At 43.7% G+C, this 24,992-nt stretch overlaps 4 protein-coding genes across 4 annotated transcripts; 1 reads left to right on the top strand and 3 right to left on the bottom strand.

Moving 5' to 3' along the window:
- Positions 1-1,073: 1,073 nt before the first annotated feature.
- LOC138214799 (apolipoprotein A-IV-like) lies at positions 1,074-2,654 on the bottom strand. The gene is made up of 4 exons (XM_069176612.1): positions 2,565-2,654; positions 2,420-2,467; positions 2,152-2,305; positions 1,074-1,856 (listed from the first exon to the last, which is right to left on the bottom strand). Exons 2-4 carry the CDS (start codon positions 2,457-2,459, stop codon positions 1,277-1,279), a joined length of 774 nt encoding a protein of 257 aa, XP_069032713.1. The 5' UTR covers positions 2,460-2,467; positions 2,565-2,654; the 3' UTR covers positions 1,074-1,276.
- Positions 2,655-5,252: 2,598 nt separating this feature from the next.
- Positions 5,253-6,527, top strand: LOC138214800 (apolipoprotein A-I-like). The gene is made up of 4 exons (XM_069176613.1): positions 5,253-5,345; positions 5,433-5,480; positions 5,576-5,726; positions 5,832-6,527. Exons 2-4 carry the CDS (start codon positions 5,447-5,449, stop codon positions 6,409-6,411), a joined length of 765 nt encoding a protein of 254 aa, XP_069032714.1. The 5' UTR covers positions 5,253-5,345; positions 5,433-5,446; the 3' UTR covers positions 6,412-6,527.
- Positions 6,528-7,845: 1,318 nt separating this feature from the next.
- Positions 7,846-11,893, bottom strand: tomm40l (translocase of outer mitochondrial membrane 40 homolog, like). The gene is made up of 10 exons (XM_069176611.1): positions 11,856-11,893; positions 10,863-11,092; positions 10,683-10,750; positions 10,434-10,526; positions 10,245-10,346; positions 9,997-10,102; positions 9,608-9,730; positions 9,443-9,519; positions 9,070-9,172; positions 7,846-8,602 (listed from the first exon to the last, which is right to left on the bottom strand). Exons 2-10 carry the CDS (start codon positions 11,089-11,091, stop codon positions 8,463-8,465), a joined length of 1,041 nt encoding a protein of 346 aa, XP_069032712.1. The 5' UTR covers position 11,092; positions 11,856-11,893; the 3' UTR covers positions 7,846-8,462.
- Positions 11,894-15,438: 3,545 nt separating this feature from the next.
- LOC138214529 (probable ATP-dependent RNA helicase ddx6) lies at positions 15,439-24,488 on the bottom strand. The gene is made up of 13 exons (XM_069176229.1): positions 24,315-24,488; positions 21,839-23,021; positions 21,644-21,748; positions 21,091-21,220; positions 20,746-20,892; positions 20,172-20,266; positions 19,904-20,026; positions 19,357-19,485; positions 18,957-19,073; positions 18,651-18,714; positions 18,447-18,548; positions 17,573-17,793; positions 15,439-17,479 (listed from the first exon to the last, which is right to left on the bottom strand). The coding sequence occupies exons 2-12, from the start codon at positions 22,079-22,081 to the stop codon at positions 17,579-17,581; spliced, it is 1,470 nt and encodes a 489-aa protein (XP_069032330.1). The 5' UTR covers positions 22,082-23,021; positions 24,315-24,488; the 3' UTR covers positions 15,439-17,479; positions 17,573-17,578.
- Between the last annotated feature and the right edge of the window lie 504 nt (positions 24,489-24,992).

The raw sequence follows: 24,992 nt of genomic DNA, 5'->3' as shown, positions 1-24,992 counted from the left end.
TAGCACTTTGACAATTTTGGATATTTGATTTACTGATATGTTCTTTGAAATTTAAGATGTAAAGATTTCAAGATGTTTCGGACAAATAAAACTGTCCTTAGTTCTGTGTTTTAGTGGGGTTTTTTGCAAAGAAGCAGCGGAAATAGACAATAAAAATGTGATTTCAAAACAATAAACATCAATATTAGATTATCCTTCGTGAGGCTGAGTCATGAAAATGCACTTTTTACTTTCTTTTGTGTTGCAGCTCTGCCTTTCTGTTTCGGCTGATTAACTTTCAGCAGAGGAGATGTTCATGTGAATTATAATGAATTCACATGAACATCTCTGCGCGCAGCTGTTGGCAAAGTTTCAGTGAAACTCTGCAACTTTTGCTGAACAGCTGCAGGTCTGGCCAAAAATAAAAAAAAATAAAAAAAAGCAATGAGAGATGACAGTAAATACTAAAACGGGGCCATCAAACAGAACAAGATGAGCCGAGTTAAAGTTAACAACTGGACTCGCTGTCAGGATGATTCCTCTCACTGTGGAGTGAAATCTGTCGAAAGTTTGCTGACCTGACAATAAACAACTGGCCACAACAGACCAAATGAGGCTGTTCCGACATTACGTCACACAGTGGTGCATTTTTCTGCCCATCGGTCCAAGTTTTCATTTGTAAATGGTAGAAATATGGTTTGCACTTATATAGCTCTCAATGCACTTTACCACTAATTCCTATTCATACATCCACGCAAGGTGCACGCTCGCCATCGGTAGAAACTTGGGGTTCAGCGTCTCGGACACTTTGGCGGGTGAACAGGAGGAACCAGGAATTGAACCACCACCTTTAAGATCAGCGGGCAACCAGCTCCACCATCGGAGCCACACGTTGTAACACAGCAATTATTATTTCTTTGATCACAACGTCCGAGATTGTATTTGACGCATTGAAGTCTTAAGAGTTTAAAAACATTCATTCATTAAAGTACAGCCACAAATATTTAGAATTTGTTTTGGCGAACCCGACTGTGTATTTTCCATTTCAAACACCAAGAAAAGCCCAAAATAAGTTGAACATGTTTATTGTTGTTTTATAGATAACACTTTTTACTGGTAAACAGCAACACAAAAGACAAATCACTGACGGTTCAGACGCTTTCACAGACAGAAAAACAGAGAAAATGAGGTATTGCACTTCTTTTTATCTCGCCCATAAATATCACCCTGACTTAGCAGCAGTTATTGATACAGACAGTGGACCAATATTTAAAATCTAGTTTTCATCGCAGTCCATTTACTGGATGAGTTTAGAGAAGGACCTCCGCAGAGCTTCCAGCTGCTCCTTCAGGTTCTGGGTGTTGGTGTCCAGCTTGGCCTTCAGCGCCGCTGTGTACGGAGCCACTCTCTGCTGGACCTCCTGGATCTTCTGGGCCAGCTGGGTCTCGAAGCTGTGGGTCAGAGGGATCATGCTCCTCCGAAACTCCTCCAGGCTCTGGTCCATCTTCTCCTTAATTTCCTCGGTGTAGGGACCCATCTGGGTCTGCAGCTGGTTCACGCTCTCGTCCAGCTGCACCTTCAGCTCCTGGCTCTTCTGCAGCAGGACGGCCTTCAGGGCCTCGGGGTCCACGGCCTCGGCGTAGGGGGCCGCCTCCTTCTTCAGCTCCTCCACCCTCCTCTGGAGGTCGGCCACCAGCTCGTCGGCGTAGGGCTGCAGGCGGGTGCCCACGGCGGTCAGGACCTTCTCCAGGCGGGCCTTCAGCTGCTCGGCCTCCTGGGAGAACTTGAACATGAGGTCCTGGGTCAGAGGAGCCACCTGAGCGCGCAGGGTGTCGGAGAACCTGTTGACGGCGTCGGTGCTCGATGCGATGAGGGCGCTGCAGAGACACAAGCAGAACTTAGAGTACGACATGACAAATGTTTGAGCTGAAACTTGCAACACAAATGTACAACATTAAAAGTAGTGCTTTTACTCTGAAAAGACTCGCCTGCTGCGGCCAGAAAATGACAAACTGAGGCAAACCAGTCGATTCACACACCTCAAACTCACTATGAAGCTCCACAACAATGACCATGAGGATCCGCTGTCATATTGTCAGGCTGTTCTCACGTCGTCATTTTGAAAAGGTAAACTATAGCCATTTTCTTCGTTTCATATTTCAAGACTCTTACTTCATTTCCTTTCCCAGCTCGTACTGTCTGATCTGCTTCAGGGAGTCCTCGGCGGTCACGGTTGCCTTGGCAACGTAGTCCCAGAAAGCATCCTTCACCATGTCGACCTGCTGTTTGGGCTGGTTTTGCCACACGATGTTGGCATTGCACCCTGCTGAGGGAATACAAAGCATTTATTTTACATTGAAAACTTAAAGGAAGTTGAAGAATTACATGTGAAATTCCTTTTTTTTTTCTTTTTTTTTACACCGAGGGGAAACTTTCTCACCAGTGAAAACAGCGAGAACGAGCACCACGAGGACCTTCATATCTGCAGCTGGAAAGAAACGTGCAAAATTAGCTCTTACTGGTCATTTTTTTTTCTTAGATATCATAGAAGTCAGAGACGTTGCATTGTCCCACTTCTGTCTTACCGGTGTGGATGAGCTTTGTTCAGTCAGTCAGCTGTTGGACTGTGCGTTTCCTCCCGACCGAGTATATATAGGCTGCTGAGTCATATGGAGGAACCAGAGGAGTAAAGTCCAGCCCTGAGTGCCGCGCTGTCACGGCTGCTTCCACATCACAGCAGCGGTGAGTCAAAAACGCCCCCCCCCCCCCCCCCCCCCCCGCCACCTCAGCTGTCTGATAAAAGCTCATTTTAACGTCACTACATCTTCACTACAAGAGGAAAGAGACATCAGAAGTGTCTTTTAACACAAAAATAAAGAAAAAAATGGCTTCGAATGTAAGAAAAGTCGAGAAAAGACACTTAAGTACAAAGATATATAAAGTGGGCTCAGGATGGCGTAGCTGTAGACGGAGAATATGGATGAGTAGAAAGTATCTGAACGCGGACAGCAAATATTAACAAAAGAAAAGAAGAAAATTGGTTGTCTCCCCTCATATGAGCTCTCCGACAACCTTAAAGTCACTTTTTTACTTTTATTTGGTACTTGTTTAGGGACCAGTGGCTGTTGTTGATGGTCTCAGTGTAGTTTGGCAAGAAGTGACACTTTCTAGATTACAAAAACTAAAATTTTAAGTTTCAAATTCCATTATCTTATATGTTATAAGTGCACATTTCACTTATTCAACACCAAGAATTTCATTTCAACTTCATGTTTATAAGTTTTGGCTGGTATTAAATTTTAATACACCTGCTTAAGAGAGACCTGTGACCCTGTTCAGGATAAAGCGGGTATCGATAACGGATTGAGAGAGAAACATTTCACTCAGCTTCATGTTTGATGTGAAAAATTAACTTCAAATGTTTTATGATGGCCTGGTTTTCAGGACAGGAGGGAAACATTCGAGACTCAAATAAACACTCAGTACTCTGGTAAAACACCCACGGGAACCCAGAACATTTTAAAAATCATTCAAAACATTAGAGTTTAAATGAATGCAAAATAACTGAGGCTAAAGGACAGATACAGATTCTGTTGTTATTTGGCCATAAATCCAATAATTGGACAACTTGATATGTATATATATATATATATTTTTTTTTATACAATTCATCCTGATGGGAATATGAATGTCTGTAGGCCTGATTACAAAACAACAGTAGGACCTTTAAAAAAAAAAAAAAAAAAATTATATACTACTGTTGGTTGGTTAATAACCAACAAGCTTATGTAATCAAACTGAAGAGAAACTAAAAATGTACTTCTATACAACATCACACAATCTGTATTAAAGCTATAAGAAAGATTCGACATTAAATAGGATTCAAGTTTAAATAAAAGAGTGAAAAACAGGTGAGGTAATGTCAGGTCAGCTCTGACACTGTTGTGACCTACAAATACATACTGGTTTTTATTTACTTCAGCCTGTGACTGCGCAAGTAAGTAAACATGCATATCGATTCACCAAAGGTTCTTAACTTCAAACTATTGTTGTCAGAGCTTTTAAGAGGTCAGTGAGGCGCGAGTCGGACTTTGATCCAATTGAGCCACCTGCCTGAAAGTTATCTTCACCGAGGAACGTTTCGTCTCCTTTATACAGCTGTTCCCGCTCAACAGACTGATAAGACAGAGGAGCTAAAGTCTTCTTCTCAAGAGAAACTACTGATAAACAACCCCGCTGTTTTTTTTTTTAAATAACACACTAAGAACAAAGAACGAGAAGAATTTTTTTTTTTTTAAAAAAGGGGGACTTGGAGGTTGTTAAGATGGTGCACATAAGTTAAAACAGATTTACAGTTACCATCACGCCGTGTTATGTTATGCCAACAAATTGGACGTCCACTCAGAGGCCCCACACACACACACACACACACACACACACAGATGAGGACATTTCCATCTCACGGACTCTAATGGACCAACCACGGGACGTACCGGCTGTGGGTCGCCGAGGAGACAAACACCCAACAAATCTCAAACATGCTCGTCAGAAAATGGAGATGAAACCAACTTGTACACAATTCAAATCTGCCGTCTAAAAGTCCCCGAGTGACCCCCCCCCCCCCCGTGTCACAGTCGCCTACGCACATCGAGGAGAAGTAATATCCCGTCGGGAATGTCGGGATAGCTTGTCCGACTTCAGAAAAGTGTCGTGAAGGCGGAGAAGCTTTCTGAAATTACCCGACATGAGATACACCCGCTCTGTAATGCTTCTTCAAGGCAACTCTACTCTCCAACAGACGGCTCGTCATGTCGGAGATAACCAGAGGGATTCTGGGAGATTGGACTCCGAAGAAAAACGAAGAAAAACAGCATCTGTCCAATTTAAATGCCTGATATCACGTATTTTTCAGTTTCCCCGGAGGAGAACCCCCACAGAGGTCATGCGAGTGATGAGTCGGGATACCGTTAACAATCTGTTTGACTTCAGTCTGATTTAGTTTTTGGTCAAACCTCAACTACAGCAGTAAGGGATCGGAAAACGTTTTTGTAACCTTTGTAAAATGATAGTTTCACTTCATTGAAGGATTTGAATACCGTTTTGGCCCTCAAGCCACTGACTCGGTGTAAGCTGCGGCGTGTGACGCTGTTAAAGGCGTATAAATGATTATAAAAGCCACTCGGATGACAGATCATCACACCACGAACACGTAATGACACAGATTATGACGTGGAGTTACAGGAGTGTGTCCAGCAGGGCACTCGGAGGAGGACTTTACCCTTCAACACGGATATAAAAGGCGCGAACAGTCGTCTGCACGGCACTAGTCATCGGACAGCCACAAAGAGACGAGCTGCATCTGCAAGGTAAAATACTTTCTCATTATAAACTGATATTTCTTAAACCGGCGACGAGAAACGAGTCTAAGCTGTTCATCGTCTTTCGTCCAACAGCATCAGATTCCATCATGAAGGCTATCGTGGTTCTCGCTCTTTTCTCTGGTGAGTCAATATTCTCTTTTTAAAGAATTCAACTTGGATCCATTTAAAAAATAAATAAATAAGCTGGTGAAATAAATCCGCTGCTTCATCCACAGTTTGTAACGCCAACATCCTGTGGCAGGAGCCGCCCAAGACCAACCTGGACCTGGTGAAAGATGCCTTCTGGGACTACGTTTCCAAGGCGACGCTCACCGCCGAAGACTCCCTGAAGCAGATCAGGGAGTCCGAGATCGGACAGGAAGTGAAGTAAGAGGAAAAACAAAACAAAAACAAAAAAGATGAAATCAGAGATACAAGGTTATGTTTCAGTGTTATAACGGAGTTGTTGGTTTTTTTTTCTGTGTCCGTCAGCACCAAGATCTCCGAGAGCGCCGACACCGTGAGCCAGTACGTCGTGGCTCTGCGATCTCAGGTGGCTCCTCTGACCCAGGAATTCATGACCCAGTTCTCCCAGGAGGCCGAGCAGCTGAAGGCCCGTCTGGAGAAGGACCTGGCCGCCGTGAGCGCCAACATGCGGCCCTACGCCGACGAGATGGTGGCGCACCTCCAGACCAGGGTGGAGGAGCTGAAGAAGGAGGCGGCCCCCTACGCCGAGGCCATGGACCCCGAGGCCCTGAAGGCCGTCCTGCTGCAGAAGAGCCAGGAGCTGAAGGTGCAGCTGGACAAGAGCGTGAACCAGCTGCAGACCCAGATGGGTCCCTTCACCGAGGAGATGAAGCAGAAGATGGACCAGAGCCTGGAGGAGTTTCAGAGGAACATGATCCCTCTGACCCACAGCTTCGAGACCCAGCTGGCCCAGAAGACCCAGGAGCTCCAGCAGAGAGTGGCTCCGTACACAGCGGAGCTGAAGGCCAAGCTGGACGCCAGCGCTCAGGACGTGCAGGCTCAGCTGGCCACTCTGTGGGAGTCCTTCACCAAGATGACGCAGTAAACCGAGTCCACCGCTCCTCCAACCGCCACCTATTTATTCATCGAAGGTTTATTTGACCAAATAAAAAGCTCACGTTCTACATTTTTAGCGTCTTCATTACTTTTACAAGAGGTCTGTCAGTTTCTCTCAGTGCGTCCGAAGAGTTTTACTCGAAGGCTGCAATGTTAAAGCTTCAGTAAAAATTACACACACACACACAAAAAAAAAAAAAAAAAGTGTACAACTCGGCATATATTGTCACCTGTCGAGGATCAGCTCACACATTGTTATTAACAGCCTTGAAGAGAAAACAATGTGTATGTATTCATACTAGTTCATCCTTTAACGTGCTGCAGAGTTTCATCTTGGTGTTTGTACAAAAATTCAACTCAGCAGATCAAATCAGTTCAGTGCAGCAGCAGAAGTCACGTCTTGCAATGTGGTTGTTTTTTTAATATACGATGGTGCCAAGAAACCAGGCGGCGTACAGATGAGCAGTCCATCACAAGGTCAGAACGGAAAGACAAGAGACTCGCTCGCATTCACAGCTGCGGCCAATTTAAAAATCACCAATTAACGTCACACCAGAACGGGAAGAAACATGAAACCGCCACGCAGAAAGACCTCAGCAGGGTTTTGAACCCGAAAACAAAGAAAAGAACCGTACAAGGTTCCTAATAATCTGTTCTCATGTTACATTTCCAAAGCTTTTCCTGACTTTCTCCGGGTTTCTGGATAATTCACGTGTTTCATAATGTCCAGTTCCTACGAAGGACATCGGAGATTCTTTAAAAAGGCAGTTCAACACATCCGCGGAGACAAACCTTTGGGTAAATCGCATTCACGAGTCGGCACTTTGGGGGATTTTTTTTAATGTATTTATATTGTGTCAAAAAACATTTCTTATCTTTATTTTGGGTATTTGAAGCCGTTTTTTTTTTTTTTTTTAATGTCGTTTTATTGACTTTTAACAGAGAGAAGTGCCATACAAATGCATTTACTACTTGGTCTACTTTAAGACACATATTTAAAAGTAAACCCTGTTTGGTCAATTGCCCACTTGGCTGCTTCTCTATTTTTTTTAATTGTTTTGGGGGGGATGTGACCGGTTCTCATTGATCAACGGTTTTCTTCACTCACCTCCGTGGTGACGAGAACAGACCTTTTCCATTTCCGGGTGCGCTGATCACAAACATCAGCACGCCTGGACAGCATCAACCGCAATTCACCGAGCTGAGCCTCATTTCTGACGGAGGGGAGACATCAATATTTAAATGAGGATTGTTGCGGGAGAGATGAAGGGCCTGTGTTGCTAGAAAAGATTCCCGCCTATCTTTCACCAATTATCCACTTTTGCATTAATTAAAGGTCCTTTGAGACAGCAAGTTAAAAAAATTTTTTTTTTTTTTTTTTTAAATCACACTATCGACTGAAGGATTTGAGCAGGACGTGAAGTTTTTGTAAGAAATGTTATTTATCAGTTTCCAAGAGGTATATACAGGTCATATATACTGTTCCATATGTACGCAACATAAAAAAAAAAAAAAAAAAAAAAGGCAACAAAAGTGATGGATTGTGAACATGGCAAACAGTACAGTTCGGTACACTTCTTCCCAACAGCTGATCGACCAGTCTGTAAATCACTGTTCAACAAGGAAATGATTTCATTCACTGCACACGAAGAAAGACTTTTTAGTAAAAAACAAAAAACAAAAAAAAAAAACAGGAATAAAATTCAGACAAACCGTGACAGAAACAAGGAGCTCCATTATACTGCAGTACCTGTACGAGTCCACATATCCTGACCAATCACATTCGTCTTTAAGCTATCGCTCATTCGGGGGGGATTCATCTTTTAGGGTTAAAGTCGAATGTAGATGTACGTCGTTAGCTTCTGTTCCCCACGCGTGATGAGAGTTGATCTTGGGAAACCGATAACATGAGAATCTGCCGCACGGGGGTCGGAGACGGGCCGAGACGATGGGACACAGCGGTAAGCGTACGTGGCACAGTCCGTTTTGTCTGTACTGAGCGTGTCCGTGTGCGGGCCGGCGACCCGCCGCCGGGCCGCTCTAACCGATGGTGACGCCGAAGCCGCACTGGAACTTGTTCTTGCGGTGGTTGAGGAAGGAGCAGAGGACCAGAGAGAGCGGCAGCGGCAGCAGCTTCTTTTCTAACGTCGCCCCGACGACCCAGTTACTGTCTACTGAACCTGAGAGGAGAACATCACAGGGGCTCGGTGAAAAAACACAGGAAGGGAATTTATTTTTTTATTTAAAAAGCTGCCAATTAACATAAAAAAAATATCTGCAGATAAAAATGCATTGAATTCAAAAGTAATTCATATGTAATTATTTAATAATCGAGCAAATTACTCCGTTCAAATATGTATAAGTTGCATAATATTTAACATAAAAAGCCAAATCAGTGGAAGGATTCTTAAAGGAATAGTCCAACAATTTAAGAAACCTCTTAAACCAGAAGATCAACACCACGTTCATGTCTTTTCTCGTCATGAAACCAAGTTAGCAGCCGAAAAACAGGTAAACTGGAAGGAAACTCCACAGCCATTTAGATTTTTCTCTGTAATCAATAATAACCACTAATAAACTCCCGTAACTGATGAAGGTGCGAGTGCTCTCTCTCGAAATGCTCATAATACACAAACGAGCGTCGTACCTTTAAACTGTAAATTGGCTTTAGGCACATCGAGCAGGTAGCCGAACGACACGCTGGTGTCCTGCATGCGGGCGCTCGCCTCGAACTCCACACCGACCTGCAGCTGTAGGAGAGAGGAGGCCGTCGCAGCTCAGAGGAGACAGAACCACCACCACCACCACCACCACCACCACCGACTCGGGATGCAACCTCTGATCCGAGAGCTGCACCGGCGGGGTTTAAATCGAAAAGGCAACTCGGGACAAGAAAATATATTTTAAAGCTAAATTAGCAAACGTCATTCTGTCTTCTCAAATCTGCTTTTCCAAAAGGCTCACGGACAAACCGTTATCGGACGAAGGCAAAAAAAAAAAAAAAAAAAAAAAGGACCAACCTGATCGTTGGCTTTGTGGTAGTACGACGCGTGAGCTCCCGCCGCGCCGAGCGTCAGCGTGGCGATGTAGTTGCTGCCTGCACGGTGGGAGGTCGAGGCCGTCAGGACGCAACAGTGGGTATTTTAAATTCGAAGTACAAACTGACTCTTGAAAGCGAGTCTCACCTGTGTACCTGCCGACCAGAGACATCACCGTGCCCTCCTCTCCGGGCTTGCGGTGGTACACCAGCTCCCCTCCCAGAGCCAGAGCCGGCGTTATGGACTGGAGGTAGTGTGAGATGACGATACCTGACAGCAGAGGACGACAACCAGAGGAGTCGGATCACATCTTTGGTTTCTGATGCATTACAGCACTACTTAAAAAAAAACAAAAAACATATGGTCTCTGGTAATTTATCTTGAAGATTAAAAAAAACAAAAACAACAGACTGTAGTGAAGTTAAACTTTTTTTTTTTTAGCTGTAATTACTGCTTATCCCCACAGGTGCCGACAAAGAGAACAAAACGGAGATCTTTGAGGTTGTGACTTCAACATTTACTGACTGATGACCTACCAGAGCCGACGAGGACATCTGGGTTTCCGAGTGTGACGGTTGCAGTGAAATCTTCTCCTCTGAACTCAGCATCGCCTTGCCAGTTCATAAACTTGTGTTGTTGCGTCTGAGGACATTTGGACAAAGTTGTCATCGCGCGCAGTGGCAGAAACGAGGAACAATGAAATAAACTATAGAACCATCGAATGTCAGGTTGTGAAGACATTGAAGTTATGTAAACTAAGTAAATAACTAAATAAGGGGTTTACCTGGAAGGCCACTTTGGATCGTATTCTGCTACTGATCTGGTGGATGATCTGGGCGTTAAGGCTGCCGCCGTTGTCCATGTCTCCCACCATGACTGGAAAAAACTGAACAACAGGAGCCTTTGGATTACAATTTAAAACCAAAAGAAAGCCTCTTACAGAGGGATTTACTGCGATTTCACCGCTGCATACCTCGGCTGGACCGGTCTGCTTCGGTCCAACATATGTGGCACCAAACCTGTAGCTGGAGTCACCGGTGGTGCTCAGCAGCACGCTGTGATTCACCTGCAGGGACGCAGTTTAAAAATAAAATGCTCATTTAAATTGAATTCATTCAGACTTTAGCGGATGTTTTCAAGACTAAAATCGCAAAGCAAAAGTCTGAGCTTCAGAGATGTTGTTTAGCTTTGCGAGTTGATGCGTTGAAGAGGCTGAACTGACCTGGAAGTGGTTGCTAAGGCCCTTGTTAACGACGAGCCTGACGCCTTCCATCTGCATCGGAAAAACCTCTGAGGAGGAAAAAAAAAAAAAAACCCACATATATTCAGGTAAAATAAGACAATGTTGCTCCAAGAATAATGTTTTTGAATCACGTAATTTTGCTCAGTTATCTCCGCATACCTTTGCACTTGCGATGGCACTCGTCAAACGCGCCTGGGTTGGGCAAAGGGTTCTCCACCTCCTCCTGCTGCTGCTGCCCCGGCCCAGACACCGCCCCGGGCGGGGATAGTACCGAGGAAACTGGAGGCATCCCGAAGCCCGGCGGCACCGTCAGCCCGGGGACGGCAGCACCCCCGGGGGCTGGAGGCGGAGGTGGGTTCGGGGAGCTGGCAGCCAGAACACTGCCCATGCTGAGCAGCCGGGGGGGAGGGGAGGGGGGGTAAAAGTAAGAGAGAGGTTGACTGGAGGTCCCAACTGAGGATTTGTGACAACACCAGCACAGGTGGGGATATTAAACTGGGCGTTCTTATAGCTATTAATTAAGTCAGAAAGTGATTAATTATGGCAAAATATACATATACACACACACACATATATATATATATATATATACATATATATATATATATATATATATATATAACAAGATGATATTCTCCAGTTATATAAAGCATTCTCCAGATCACTTAAAGCAGGCCACGTGCCGGGTCGCACCACCCACGGAGAGTAAAGATGGGTGGAGAGTAAAGATGGGTGGAGAGTAAAGATGGGTGGAGTGGCCCTTTAACCTTTCACTCAGCTCATTCATATGGAGCTGGAGCAGCAGAGCAAAACCAACCGCTTCAAAAATAACGACGCTTGCGTGACTGGAAAATGTGACAAATCAAATCAAACCCACTGGAGGTCACCCACAACGTGTGTCTGTGTTTATGGGATGGCGGTTGGAGGTTTTGAACGGGACGTATAAGTCGGTATTAAACCGCTAGCCGCTAGCCTGCCCCGTTAGCTTTCCGAACCGGCAGCTTGACAGCTTTGAAACGAGCAGCCGCCGCTAACGGAGCAAAAACAAACGCCGTTTTCCGGCGTCGACAGCTGCCGACAAAAAGCCCGACGCGCAAAAAGTCGTTTCCAGCGACGCGTTGTGTGATATAAAAGCGAACGAGCGGTACTCACGTTGTAATATCCAGAGGACGACTCAGCCGGAAGTAGAATCCAGTCACACCACAGAAGAAGACGCGTGACGCGAAGGAGGGGGGGGAGGGCCCGCCTATTTCCTCAAAACATGATGTGATTGGACGGCGGGCCGTGACCCTCGAATAGGATTGGCAGGAGCTCCCGTCAAGTAGCGTCGTGCGCGTTGACGGTTGAAGGCGTAGCTTCGTGTTGACGTCATGCCGACACTCGTTTACCATTGGCTAAATCGAAGTGAGGTCAGCTGAAAGGGGGGAGGGGCGGGGCCCGCGGCTCCGAGGTTACCCATTGGAGGAGACATTTGACGCCGGTTGGCTGCCGTTTGGAGGGCGGGAGCAGGACCATATAAGGAAGAATTACCTTCAAGGTCAAATGGCCGCTTCAGGGTCTCCAAGGCAGAGTTAAAATGCTCAACAAATACAGTTTATTTTACCGTGTCTGCGCTCCACAGCAGCAGCAGCTTTATAATGGAGCAGCAGAGGGTCGATAACAGTTATTTTAGTTGTCTCATTACAGTTAATTAGGTGCAGCTGGACACTTGAGGTTTCACTGTGAAGATAAATAATTTGTGAAGAAAATTAAAGCCGAGTTCGTAGTTGAAGCGTTTTACTTTATAAGATATAAGTCAGATATTTATACAGCAGACACAAATATGGTTTAAATTACTTATGTTTGTCTCAGTCCATTAGGTTAATGAATATTTAAAAAGGTCAAGTGTGTAAACCATCAGTGGGGAAATAAACAGCCAACAATGGACAAAAGTAAAGTTGAAGTCAATTTATTGAATTTTACGGCCCTTGCATGTATTTCCACGTTACAACAGCAGAGAACAGAGTGATTAAACACAACTTGCTGGAATACCTTGTGCCTTTTAAATGCGTTTTGTAGGGAAAAACAAAAGCATTAAAACATGAACAATGCAGGGATTACATATTTTTGCAGTCACCCAAACTAAATCATCGCTGAGTTTTTAAATTGAATGGCATTTTAAAAAAAAAGGGAGAAACACGGGGCAATGAGGGAGGAGAATAAACACAGTCGGGTTTTACAGTGTAATTCAAGCCCAAAATGAAGAAACTATGATAATTGTTTTGGGAGGGGAAAAAAAAAGAAAAAAGAAAAGGGGACCATCAAGGTGCCAATAAGTACGGAGAAGACTGAACAACTCAAATTAAAAAGATCGACAGCAGAAGGGTGGTTTGTAAACAGAACTGTTAAGTACAAGGGATCAATTCAACCAAGATCTTTTTTGTTTTACCTGCCAATTCACAGTATTACCACTCACTTCTGTCAGGGTTGTAGAGAAAACACTGCTGCAACTTTATCCTCAGCTACTTTTAAAAAAAAATTTAAAAAAAAAAGAACATTTTGAGTGAATTAAGAACCTTGACACTGCTGTTTTCTAGACGTGTTGCAGGGGAAATACCGCAGTAACTTTATCTTCAGCTTGCTGCAACGAATCCATCATGAGATTTGGCAGAAATCTCCTGCAGCGCGGGTGAGTCTACATTAGTGCAGCACATTGACAGATCCAATCCAATTCAGCTATGCACAGTAGAAATATTAGCGGCAGTTCAGCCATTAATACTAGTTTACGTCGAGTTGTTAACTTTTTTTTGTTTTGTTTGTATGTTTGTTTTCCACCCGAGAAGAACTTGCAGAATCACAAATGATCCTCATTTTGTACCCGAAGCCACGCCCCTTTTCTGGCTTTATTTTTTTTTCCTTCAACAAATATCCCGCCCACCCCCCTCCCTCCCCCTCCCACCCTCCCCCCCCCCCGTCGGCACTCCAGGTCAGAGTGCAGACACACAAGACGACGACGTCATCGACGACACCAGATGACAAAAAAAAAAAAAAAAAAAAAAAAAAAATCAACCAAGTTGCTTCATAACATTCATAACGACATTCATCGCAACCTCCTCTGTGACGATTCTGAGTTTACGCCGACTAAAACCTAAAAATTATACGTTCGCGTCTCCAGCAATCGTTTGTCAGATGTGAGAATATTTTTCACAACAATCAGAGCCGTGATCGCCGTTAAAACTTGTTTACACGACGTGACGGAACATACAGCCGGATCTGTGGAAACAAACCAAAGTTGTAATGATCTGTTTTCCTTTAAAAAAAAGAAAAAGAAAGGAGATTTGGGAGTCAATCCGATAATAATAATAATAAAAAACATAAGCCGAGAGATATCTTAAATATTACTCCGTTCCAATTTTGAACATCTGAAAAAAAAAAAAAAAAAAATCCACCATAACTCCCTTTTTGATAAACTGTCTGTAATTTGGGGGTCACAGAGGAGATGATTGAACGACTGTCAGGGACGTGATCAGGAACACAAAACAAGAGAAAAATGGAACATTTCTCATTTAGAAATGAATTTTGTTGTTGTTGTCCGCAAACGCGAACTCTCGAAGGAAAAAAGGGGGAGGCGGAAAAAAGGAGAAAGAAACAAAAAACAAACAAACAAAATCACATCCCTGACAACTGCGAACACCCACACTGATATTCAAGACGTCGTACTTCACCGACTAAAAACAAAAACAAAAAAAATACAAAACAGGTCCGCGCGCGAAAGCGCGGCTTCGCTTACATGCGGCTTCAAACTGAGAACGCGACCGTTTTCATCCTCCTAAAATCAGAACCGTCGTCCACGCGAGGGGCAAAAAGTCGGATCCGATTGAAGCGAAACTGTCCCGATTTCTTCCTCCCCGAGGACGAGGACGAAGCCGCTCAAGACGTCGGCGGTTACGGCTCGGTCGAAGCTGCGTGTAAACGTAACGATGCCTAACGAGACAAAACTCGGCCTGTTACGGCTGCAAACACACACACACACACACACACACACACACACACACACACACACACACACACACACACACACACACACACGACATTCCACTTTTTTGGTTTTGCTTCAATGTGAATCCTGAAAATGTATTTCAAGGACAAACAAAGGGAAACAAAAAAAAAAATACTACTTCCTCCTTCCATGAAGCAAAGTATTTTCTTTTTTCTTTTTTTTCTCTCTCTCTCTCTCTCTCTCGCTCTCTCTCGTAATTGTAAACGACTAGTGTAAACAATGAATCATTTACAATTTTGTTTCCTCTTAAATGATTCATAACACCTCGTATATAAAGATTGCCCTAGTGGAATAAAAAAAAAAAAAAAAAAAAAAAAAAAAAATGGATCGAGTCGCTGAAAACAAATCACAGCACTTTGATCAAACGTGGAGGTTTCGAGAAGATCACAGTGCTTTCAACGCTTTCCACAAACTCTCTCCGGTACAACTTCTAACGCTCGTCTCTGGCGCCTGAAACGAGAAGCCGACAAGGTGTCTTGTGTGCGAAAACCACGTTAAAACCGAGCTTTCCTTTACGCTTCAAGTCCCAGAGAGAAGAAAAAGATGCCAGACGCCCCGAGAGCTTCTGATAAAACACTTGGCTTCTGCAAAAAAACAAATAAACCCCCCCAAAAAAACACCCGAAGAACCTCCAGAAATCACCCAGTGCTAAAGCCTCATTGTGCCCCGCCTCCACCCCCCCCCCCCCCAAAAAAAACCTGCTTTAAGCAACAACAAAAATAAATCTTAAAAAGCAAAAATACTTTCTTTTTATGTCTTTTTTTTGTTATCATTAGTGATGCTCTGTAAGGGGAGGACAACAACAAAACAAAAAATTAGATATATAAAAAAAAAAAAAAAAAAAAAAAAAAGAGTCACAGCTGCCTGTTCAAATATGCTACAATTTTGCTTTCAAAAACAGAGCTCACCCCTCACATTTTGTATAATTATAAAACACAACTGTGCCAGGAAACAACAACAACAACAAAAAATATTGTTATTGTTGCTGCTGCTGCAGGAAAAACAACCGAATCTTTCGGATTATATTTAAGTGTAACTTCTGTAGTTTGTGGTCCTTTGTGGTCCGAGCAGGTTTCGTCAGTCTGTGGTCCAATGAAACCATTTTCACATCCAGTTTTTGTCTTTCTTTTTTCTCCCATTCAAGCGAAGCCTGCGGAGGAGTTTCTGATGCAACAGCAGCAACATACATGACGACGTGCTTTAAGGGCTCGACGTTCAACCACTGGGAGTTAATATTGGCAACGAATACATTCACCAACTTCAATTTTTGTCATGACAGGGCTTCAAAAGGGTTGGTTTTTTTTTTGTTTTTTTTTACCACCTTCACACAATAAGAAATGAAAAACCTGAAGATGTGGTGGGAGGAAGGAGGGGAGAAGGAGGAGGAGGAGGAGGAGGGGGGGCAGTAGCAGAAAAATTCAAAGTATTGTTTTGCACCAACCTCGGACCTGTTGTCGTATGTACCGGCTGAGTGATGGCAAATCCTAGCCGTCAGAACCGGTTCGAGCCGCTCTCTAATGCGTCGGAGAGGAAACCGGATTCTCCTCCAACCAGCTGCAGCGATCGCTAGATTTACATTGTTCAACAGCCAAATAGGGTTTTTTGTGTTTTTTTTTTAATGTCAAAGAACAGCGGCCGTCTGCAGGCGGACTCACGGAATAAACGCAACACCATGAAGCTGTCATCTTATTTCCCACGCGGTGTGTGTGTGTGTGTGTGTGTGTGTGTGTGTGTGTGTGTGTGTGTGTGTGCGTGCGTGCGTGGTTGCGGGCCAACATCCATGAATCAGTACACGGGGGCTCGTGTTTTCTCACATTAGGTCTGCTCGTATATTATTCATGTCGAAAAAAAGGAAAAACAGTCACGCAGTACTAAAACAAAGCTGCCCTTTTTTTCCTTCTGTGTTTTAATTTTTTTTCTATTTTAACTTATTGCAACGTTCGCATTAAAAAATAAACGTTCACATTCAGGATATTGTTGGGTTGTTTTTTTTTCCCTTCCAAGAAGCCGTGTTTCAACACACCTCTCGGCAGGAGAACGTCGGTCGGTGTGTGTGTGTGTGTGTGTGTGTGTGTGTGTGTGTGTGTTGTCTTTTTCCCCTTGCATAACAGATGTTTAAATAAACTCGGGTTACCATTAAATTCCTCTTTGTGCTCGTACTCTGCTGCGTGACAGGAGACAGCAGGCTCTGAATGGATGAGTGCACATGGGAGTAAGTAAGGCACTTAAGTGACAACAGCAGTGTGAGCGGACAGAACGACGGCTGGTGTTAAGTGCACCATTGTTAACATTAAAAACAGACCGACCTTGCTAACGGCGATGGATACAACCCCCCCCCCCCCCCTGCCCTCCCTCCGTCTCCAAGGACGACGGGGCTCGAAACGGCTCCGACGCTCGTTTTTTTTTTTTTTTGCGCCTCCGCTTCGCCCGGCGACCGATTAAATTCCGGGGAGCGCCGTACGCAACGCGCGGTCCAGTTTGGTGCAAAAACGATACGCTTGAATTTTCTCAAGTTGGTAAAAAATAAATTGGAGGCAGCTCTCGTTGAGGAAAAGACGAGGAAATGCTCCCCCAAAAAAACAAAAAAAAAACAGCCTTCTTTTTTTTTTCTTTTTCTTTTTTACATCCGTTCGACAGGCTTTTGGAAACAAGTGAGAAATGAGGAAATGAAGAGTTGCCTGAAGCCTGTGTGCAAGCGCTGATGTCTGTGCAAAAGCCCGATGTGTGTCTGAATGTTCTGAGAGGGGGGGAAGAGACAAAACTCAACATTAGGACGACAAGCTCTTTCATTGGGTTTTGTCTTCACGTCAGCAGCGAAAGACCGAGTTACCTGTCTCTAGGCGCTGTCCTGCTGGCGGCCGGGTTTCTCCTCGACCTCCTCCACGTCGCAGTCGGCGCTGCCTGAGTGGCACTCGGCCACGTAGAGGCTCTTGTCGATGCTGCTGGGGATGGGCTTGATGTCGGTCACCAGCTGGTCTTCGATGGCCTTCAGGTTGAAGCGGTCCTCGGACGTGATCAGGTTTATGGCCAGGCCCAGGTGACCGAACCTCCCTGAGAGACCCAACAGATACAGTTTACATACAAACATTACCGCGTGTTGGCCTCGACCCGTTTCAATAAGTCTATCCGTTCGTCTTAACTTTTAGCAGAACGAACAACAACTTAGATCCTGTATTCTGTAAAATATCCCAAGATTCCCACAGATGGAGATGATTTCACGTTGAGAAGAACTAGCACACATAAAAACACTACTTTAGAAATCAGACGGAAAACTGAGAAACTTGTGTTGAATTAGAAGAAACTGTGTTTCTGTTCTGATTTCTTATGAGTATATTTTGTATTTCTATTTAAACCTGAAGTGTAGAACTTTTTCATGTAAATAAACGTATATTGACGCCTTTGCTGAGTGAGTTCACTGCCAGATAAATTCATCTGAATTTCACAGTATACAGAGTTTTTAAATCTGGTGTCTGGTGAGACACTCCCACGCGCTCTGAGCATGCTCTGTGGGCGGAGCCAGGCCAGCTCACCTTTGATTTAGCATCTCTTCCAGACTTTTGTTTTGTACTTATTGTCATTGGCAGAAGGCGGAAACAGAAGTTCTGCACTGCGGGTTTTAATTCTTGCTCGATCGCTATTTTCCACAAATTGAAAGTGGAACACAACGAGCGGGCGTCACGTCGTTAACGAGAGGAACATCGCACCTGATCTTCCGATACGATGCAGGTACGTCTCAGCGTTCTTGGGGAAGTCGAAGTTGATGACCACGTTGACCGCCTGGATGTCGATTCCTCTGGTGAAGAGATCTGTTGGAAGACGGCAGCAGAAGATCAGAGCGGCGTTGACGGACTTCCTGGATAATATCTGCGGCTCGGTGTCGACCCGTGAGGAGACGGTTAAAAACTCACCGGTGCAGACCAAGTTTCTGCACAGTCCGTTTCTGAAGTCGTGGAACACGCGGTTTCTGTATTCCTGCAAACAAACAACACGTGTAAACAAAAACACTGAACAAAACAAGTCTTTTCCTTCATATCTTGTGCCGAGATTCAAAACTTGACTTGAAGCTTTTTGAAATGATATGAAGTTCATTTTTATTGCAGCCAACGTCTTGAAAACAGTTAAAACGTTCTCTGCACAATTCATGCAGGCTGGAAATATCTTCTTATTTTGCTCTGGTCGTTTTAAATAAACGACGGTATTTTCCTCGCACTCACCTGCATCATCTTGGCGTGGATGTAGAAGCAGGAGTAGCCCAGCTGAGTGATCTTCTTGGCCAACAGCTCCACCCGCTGAGTGGAGTTACAGAAGATGATTGACTGGTTGATCTGGAGCTGTGACGAGAGAAAAGGAGGGGAAATAAAAAGAATCGCGTTATCGCCACAAGTCGTAACCCAAACGTTGTGCTGACAGAGCGAACAGGGGCAGAGGGCGTTAACGGAGATGTTAGAACAAAAACATGCAAGATTCTCCAACCACAGTAAATAAAAGAAATGCCAACAGGCGTTTTTCTACAACTGAAGCCAGAACATCTTTGTTTACATTTCAAGAAACACACGGAGACGATGAATCCTGCTTCGTTATTAAAAGGCACTGAATGCAGATTTTGTCAGTTACCCTGGAGAACAGCGTGTTGAGGCAGTGGACTTTCTGCCTCTCGGTGACGTAGGCGTAGTACTGAGTAATGCCCTTCAGAGTCAGCTCCTCCATCAGGTTTATCTCGTAGGGTTTCTGAAGGTGCTTCGCCTGCAGCACGGACACACGGAGAACAAAGAGTTTAGAGTTAAAGTTACATGAACATTTTTCTGGAAACAACAAACTTGATTCGTTTCACATCTGGCGAGTCAGTTCTTGTCGGTTTGTTTTTGACGCACTGCAGGACTGAAGCAACAAGTATTCACGCTCGTCAAGTCACTTCCCGGGACAAACATCCGTTTGCATTACACAAAACAAATCGTTTTATAAAAACAGCCTATTCAAAGCAATCCCTTCCTGTCACTGTTGGCTGGATTTGCTTTCAGATGCAGAGAGCCCCGGATGAGTCCACAGCAGACAAACAGATCTGGGAGGGAGCAGCTCGGTCTGCAGTGCGAGCCAAGTGGTGCCAAGTGGCCCGGAGCCATCGCGCTACACGAGCGGCTCCGGCGGCTAGCCAACGACTCACCATGAACTTCTGCACGCTGATGGGGAAGGTTGCAGAGTAGAGCAGGATCTGCCTGTTCTTGGCCAGGAAGCTGATGATATCCTCGATGAGCACCACGAAGTCCTGAGACAGCAGCTTATCCGCCTGAGGGGAGACGAGACGACACGAGACGGTTGGACGCGGAGCACTTGACGCGCTCTGAAGCGACAAGAGACTACAGCTCCGACGACGGACGTCGTATGTACGACTCGGACCGTTTACATTTCAAAATGGCTTTCTCGGCGCTTACCTCGTCCATCACCATCATCTGGACCCGGTCCACCTTTGCCACTCCCTTCTTTATTAAGTCCAGGATCCGACCGGGCGTGGCGATGACCACGTGCACTGATGGGAAAAGCACAAAGTACAATTTAACCGACGCACTTTCACGACACAAAAGACGACTTGAACATTTGAATCCAGAGATCCTGCAGATCAGACCTACTCGTGTGCGATACTGTAATATTTGTCCGCACATGTTACCGTCTGTTCAGTCGTCCCTTGTGTATAAAATACCATAAAATAACGTTGGACTGTTCATTTCATAGCACCTGACATTTTTGATTCATGCCAAGCAGTATTTATTTATTTTTATTTTATTTGTTTTTGTGTACACAGTGCGTGTGTGTGTATATTTATTCAATGCTTATTTTTTTCTTCTAAAATAATTATTTTGATCTATCTCACTTTATGTATACGTATTTGTACATTTGTTCTTCTTGTGTGCACCTCCTTTGCGTTTCTATGCTGCTGTGACGACGACATTTTTTTTTTTTTTCCGTCCAAGTGTAAATACCATAAAGTAGGTCAGTGAAACTCTTTACCGGTCTCATCCAGGCGCATGATGTCATCTCGCAGGTTGGTGCCCCCCGTGGTGGCCATGACTTTGACCCCTCCCAGGTGTTTGCTGATCTGGATGCTGATCTGGCTCACCTGCAGCGCCAGCTCACGAGTGGGCACCATGACCATCGCTGGGAAATAAAAAAAATTTAAAAAATGGACACGTTTTCACAGAGGGTGAAGATACAAAGACAAAACAGCTGACTAAGGAGAAGGACCACTACAGTATGAGGGACAGTGAGGGAGGAGCAGAAAGGAGAGGAAGCACGACGACTGTGGAGGATGTGATCGGAGAGCCTCCGTTAGGAAAGTAACCGGCAGCGTCTCACCCTGTATGTGGTCCTTTTTCAGGTCTATCCTCTCCAGCAGTGGGATGAGATAGGCTCCACTTTTCCCCGTTCCATTCTTAGCCCGGGCCAGGATGTCCCGTCCAGACAGGGCGATGGGAATACTCTCCTCCTGCAAGGACGCCACAATCTCAGCCTCCCCCGTCTCATGTCTCTGACTACACCGAGGTATCATGCTGAGACTTCAATGTTGCAACACTACTGCTCTCATTTACATGGCAGCGTTGCACTGACATTACATCATACTGTGGAAAAATAAGCCCTGTGTTTTAACGTGACTGATTTGTTCCACTTTTGTGTTTGGACAAAATCTTAGAAAAGGCAAGATGGCAAAAAAAAAAAAAAAAAAAAAAAAAAAAAAAAATTCTAGTTGAAGATGCTTTAGTATTTAAATCTATTTATATTGGATTGTTTTTTTTTAAGACTTGATATTTGAGGGGGGTAAAAAAAAAGCAAAAAGCTACAATAAAGCAACATCGAGGCAGGAGAAGATCACATTGGACAGAAAAATAAAAAGGGATATTATTTACTGTACCTGGATAGGGGAAGGTTTCTCCCAACCCATCTCAAAGATGCCCATCAGCAGTTCTCTTTTGAGACAGTAATCTTCAAACTCATTCCCCTTAGTGGACGTCACATCCTACAGGGGACACAGAGCGGTTAGGACGACAGCAGAAGGACAAGTTTTGAAGCCGAAACATGACGACGGACGTTATGGAGTGTGACTCACTGAGGTTTTGACCCTGTTGTCTTTGGGAGGGAGCTTCAGGCTCTTTTTCCAGTCATCTCCAAACTTGATCCCTCCTCCGTCCTGAGGGGCGCCGCCGGCTTTCTGCAGAGCACCCAAAGTCTTTCCTTGAGTTGTGGGTGCTGGCTGGACTGAAGCTGGTTTGGTCTGTCCTCTGAGCTGCCCGTTCTGCTTGTTCAGTCCCATGACGACCGGGCCAACGTTTTCCGTTCTGGCGGTTGCCATTTTTTCCTGTTATCCTTGTTGTTGTTGTTTTTTTAGTCGTTTATGTCCTTTTCACTTCAGAGTGTCAGATTTTTGCCTCTTAGGTTTTTACTTTTAAAAATTCTCTTCAAAAGTAAAAAAAGTTTAATAAAGCATTAACAAACAATATTCTCTATTCTTCTTTTTTTTTTTTTTTTAAGTCCAAAGCTTTGACGACAGAAGTGGATTCGTAGTATTTACATATACACACGTACGTGCAGTTCGGTCCCCTTCAACAACAGAGTGACTGACGTACAAGAACAACAAAAAAAACAAGTTTTTACACAAGAGCTCTTCAAAACGAAGAGAAATTTGCATTCATATGCATGAATATACTTGCCCACAATATAGAAAAATTATATGTGAACAAGTATCAAAGCGCTTCAAGTCCTGAAATAGAACAACTAAGGCAATCTGAACTTGGGGAATAGCTTCTTCAATATAATCTTAGTTCAATACTTAAAGTCTGTTTCTAAATTGGACAAAATTTCTTGTTTCCACTTTGAGTCCATAAGTGTTGCTCAATATCTCTGTTCTTGAAAAAAAAAGGATGTCCAACTTCGTACAAGTTTTTCCCCAAAATCATATAGTCTGTAATGCTCTCCGTTTATTTCCACTGTGGGGGTAAGTGCTCCACGTGTGAAAAAAAAAGATCCTGAAATCGCAATTCATACAAGGGGTTATCGAGTCCAAAGCCAAAAAAAGCTTTCCACCCTTGTTGAGTCTTCAGTGTGTGTGTGTGTGTGTGTGTGTGTGTGTGTGTGTGTGTGTGTGTGTGTGTGTGTTTGTTTTCTCCTCCAGGTGTTTGACCTTCTCTCCCTTGACACCACAGGTCTTCAGCTCGGTCTGTGGAGTGTGCGAGTGTGGCCGTGATCGACCCGCTGCCTCCTCAAAGTCAAAGCCAACTGCTCAAACTTGTCACCTGAAAGAAACGCAAGCGAAACATTTCAAAATAAGACGAAATTTAAAAAAAAAAAAAAAAAAAATCAACCGATTAATCCCCTAGGTTAAAAGTGATAACAATGCTGTTCATTTTTGAGCTGTGAAATATCAGACGACTGTGAAATGCATTTTCAAAAGCACAAGATGGTGGGAGAAGTTTTTTTTTTTTTGCTTGATTAAAAAGATTGACTAAATATTAAAATAACCGCAAAATTGATATCAATCATCTAATTGTCACAGCTCTACATGTTAGTCAGGCGTTCAAGACTTATGATGAACATATTTATGTAAATGAGGTGTTGAACCTACACAAACATTTGTCTGAACATAATAATAAAATTCTGATAAATCTGTATTCCTATTTTCTCCAATACTTTACATTTAACGTGCCACAAAGCTTCTTTTTTTTTTTTTAATATACATATATCTGTGATTTATTTAAATCAACTTCAGAATAAATTTATACGTAAATAAAAATAAAAATACATGTTAGTTGCAGGAAACGTTGCTGAACTGTAGTGGAGAAGCTTTAAAAGGTAGTCGATGATCTCAGGGCAGATTAACGGAAGCACAAATTTTCGGGATTTAAAAAAAAAAAAAAAAAAAAAAATCCGTCTAACCAGCAGTGAAGGTTTATATCGACCAAAAACAAACAAAAAAACAAAACAAACAACAACAACAACAAAACCTTCAGTCGGGTCAGAGCTGATGTTAAATTACGGTGACGTCACGTCAGAGTTTCTTCTTCGTGCTTCGACCGTTTGGATTTGTGCATTTCTATTAAACGTCAACTTACTTTAAATGCTGATTTCGTTTTTTTTCTCCATAAACACTTAAAATTAATTCACTTTAAAAAAATAAATAAAAAAAAACAACAACATTCTAGCTGTATTTGTAAATGAATTATTTTACTGCTGCGTCTCCGGAGAGACGTCAAGCTACGTACGTAGCTAACCGAGTTAGCTTCGCGCTAGTTAGCCGCTAAGCCGCAATAATCGCTCTCGACTTTTTGTGGAACCTTTTTTAAATTTTTGCAAACTACGACAACATTTGTCCAAAAAAAAATAAAATAAATAAATAAAAAGTAACCGGCAACAACAGTAACTAACGTCTTCCGCCCGTCGTGACTGTATTTAGCGCGACGTGGGACACAACTAGCCTCGAGGCTAATTTGGCACAAATAACTCCACTCGGTAACGTTAGCTTCGTGCTAGCCTGTCAACTCCGGTGTTTTTAACACAAAGCGGACGCTTTTAAGTCTCCGCAAACGTACCTTAGTTTCTTTGTTATTTTACAAGGGATGCTCGGTGTGCGGTCGATCAGCTGCTTCGTTTACGATTCGCTTTTAATAACCGATTTTCTCTTGATTTTAATCGCCTCTATTGTGTTTCTTCCTTTAAATCAACATGGTCGCCTTCTTCTTCGTCTCCTCTTCCTCGGCGTCTCTTTCTCCTTGTTTATCACTCGAGGCCCCGCGGCGACTACCGCCACCTGCGGTCGGAGCCGGGTACTGCGACATACGTCGATTTCTACAGCGTTTGCGCTGGTTTATTTTATTTATTTATGTTTTTTATGACAAGTTGTATTCATTGGAAATAAAAGTACAGCGTGCTTACCCAGTTAAATTACAGAATGATCATTTAAATTAAAAATCATTTAAGTGTCCCTGCACAATACCAGTGTGTTTGCAAGGTCCAACTACTAATCATGTATAATTTATATTTTTCCTGGTAAAATTATAAGTACATACTTTGAACATTTTAGATTTCTGGATAAGCTTTCGGTGACCTCAATATAAAGCAAATGACACAGTTTTAGTAGAAAACAAATTAAAAACACAATAAAGACTGCTACACACACAAGCTTCACTGGAGCAGTTGGGGGTCCTAAAGGGCACTTTAGCACCGATAATGATGGATGGTATTGTCTTTTTACTTTTCTCATGCAGGGG

The sequence above is a fragment of the Embiotoca jacksoni genome, unplaced genomic scaffold (genome assembly GCF_022577435.1).
Source record: "Embiotoca jacksoni isolate LCO1_2020_lvr unplaced genomic scaffold, fEmbJac1.0.p SCAF_7, whole genome shotgun sequence".
NCBI classification, from domain to species: Eukaryota; Metazoa; Chordata; class Actinopteri; family Embiotocidae; genus Embiotoca; species Embiotoca jacksoni.
This window is presented reverse-complemented; position numbering and strand designations above follow the sequence as displayed.

What these genes read in the sequence shown, in the direction of transcription:
- LOC138214799 (XM_069176612.1), bottom strand. Translation starts at nt 2,459, where the DNA reads ATGAAGGTCCTCGTGGTGCTCGTTCTCGCTGTTTTCACTG. An exon ending in CGTTCTCGCTGTTTTCACTG is followed by an intron (nt 2,306 to 2,419) that starts GTGAGAAAGTTT and finishes GTATTCCCTCAG; the next exon opens with CAGGGTGCAATGCCAACATC. An exon ending in GAGCTGGGAAAGGAAATGAA is followed by an intron (nt 1,857 to 2,151) that starts GTAAGAGTCTTG and finishes GTGTCTCTGCAG; the next exon opens with CGCCCTCATCGCATCGAGCA.
- LOC138214800 (XM_069176613.1), top strand. Translation starts at nt 5,447, where the DNA reads ATGAAGGCTATCGTGGTTCTCGCTCTTTTCTCTG. An exon ending in GGTTCTCGCTCTTTTCTCTG is followed by an intron (nt 5,481 to 5,575) that starts GTGAGTCAATAT and finishes CTTCATCCACAG; the next exon opens with TTTGTAACGCCAACATCCTG. An exon ending in GAGATCGGACAGGAAGTGAA is followed by an intron (nt 5,727 to 5,831) that starts GTAAGAGGAAAA and finishes TGTGTCCGTCAG; the next exon opens with CACCAAGATCTCCGAGAGCG.
- tomm40l (XM_069176611.1), bottom strand. Translation starts at nt 11,091, where the DNA reads ATGGGCAGTGTTCTGGCTGCCAGCTCCCCGAACCCACCTCCGCCTCCA. An exon ending in GCCTTAGCAACCACTTCCAG is followed by an intron (nt 10,527 to 10,682) that starts GTCAGTTCAGCC and finishes GCGTCCCTGCAG; the next exon opens with GTGAATCACAGCGTGCTGCT. An exon ending in ACCACAAAGCCAACGATCAG is followed by an intron (nt 9,173 to 9,442) that starts GTTGGTCCTTTT and finishes TCTCTCCTACAG; the next exon opens with CTGCAGGTCGGTGTGGAGTT.
- LOC138214529 (XM_069176229.1), bottom strand. Translation starts at nt 22,081, where the DNA reads ATGGCAACCGCCAGAACGGAAAACGTTGGCCCGGTCGTCATGGGACTG. An exon ending in ACAACAGGGTCAAAACCTCA is followed by an intron (nt 21,749 to 21,838) that starts GTGAGTCACACT and finishes TGTCCCCTGTAG; the next exon opens with GATGTGACGTCCACTAAGGG. An exon ending in TCAACACGCTGTTCTCCAGG is followed by an intron (nt 19,074 to 19,356) that starts GTAACTGACAAA and finishes CTCTCGTCACAG; the next exon opens with CTCCAGATCAACCAGTCAAT.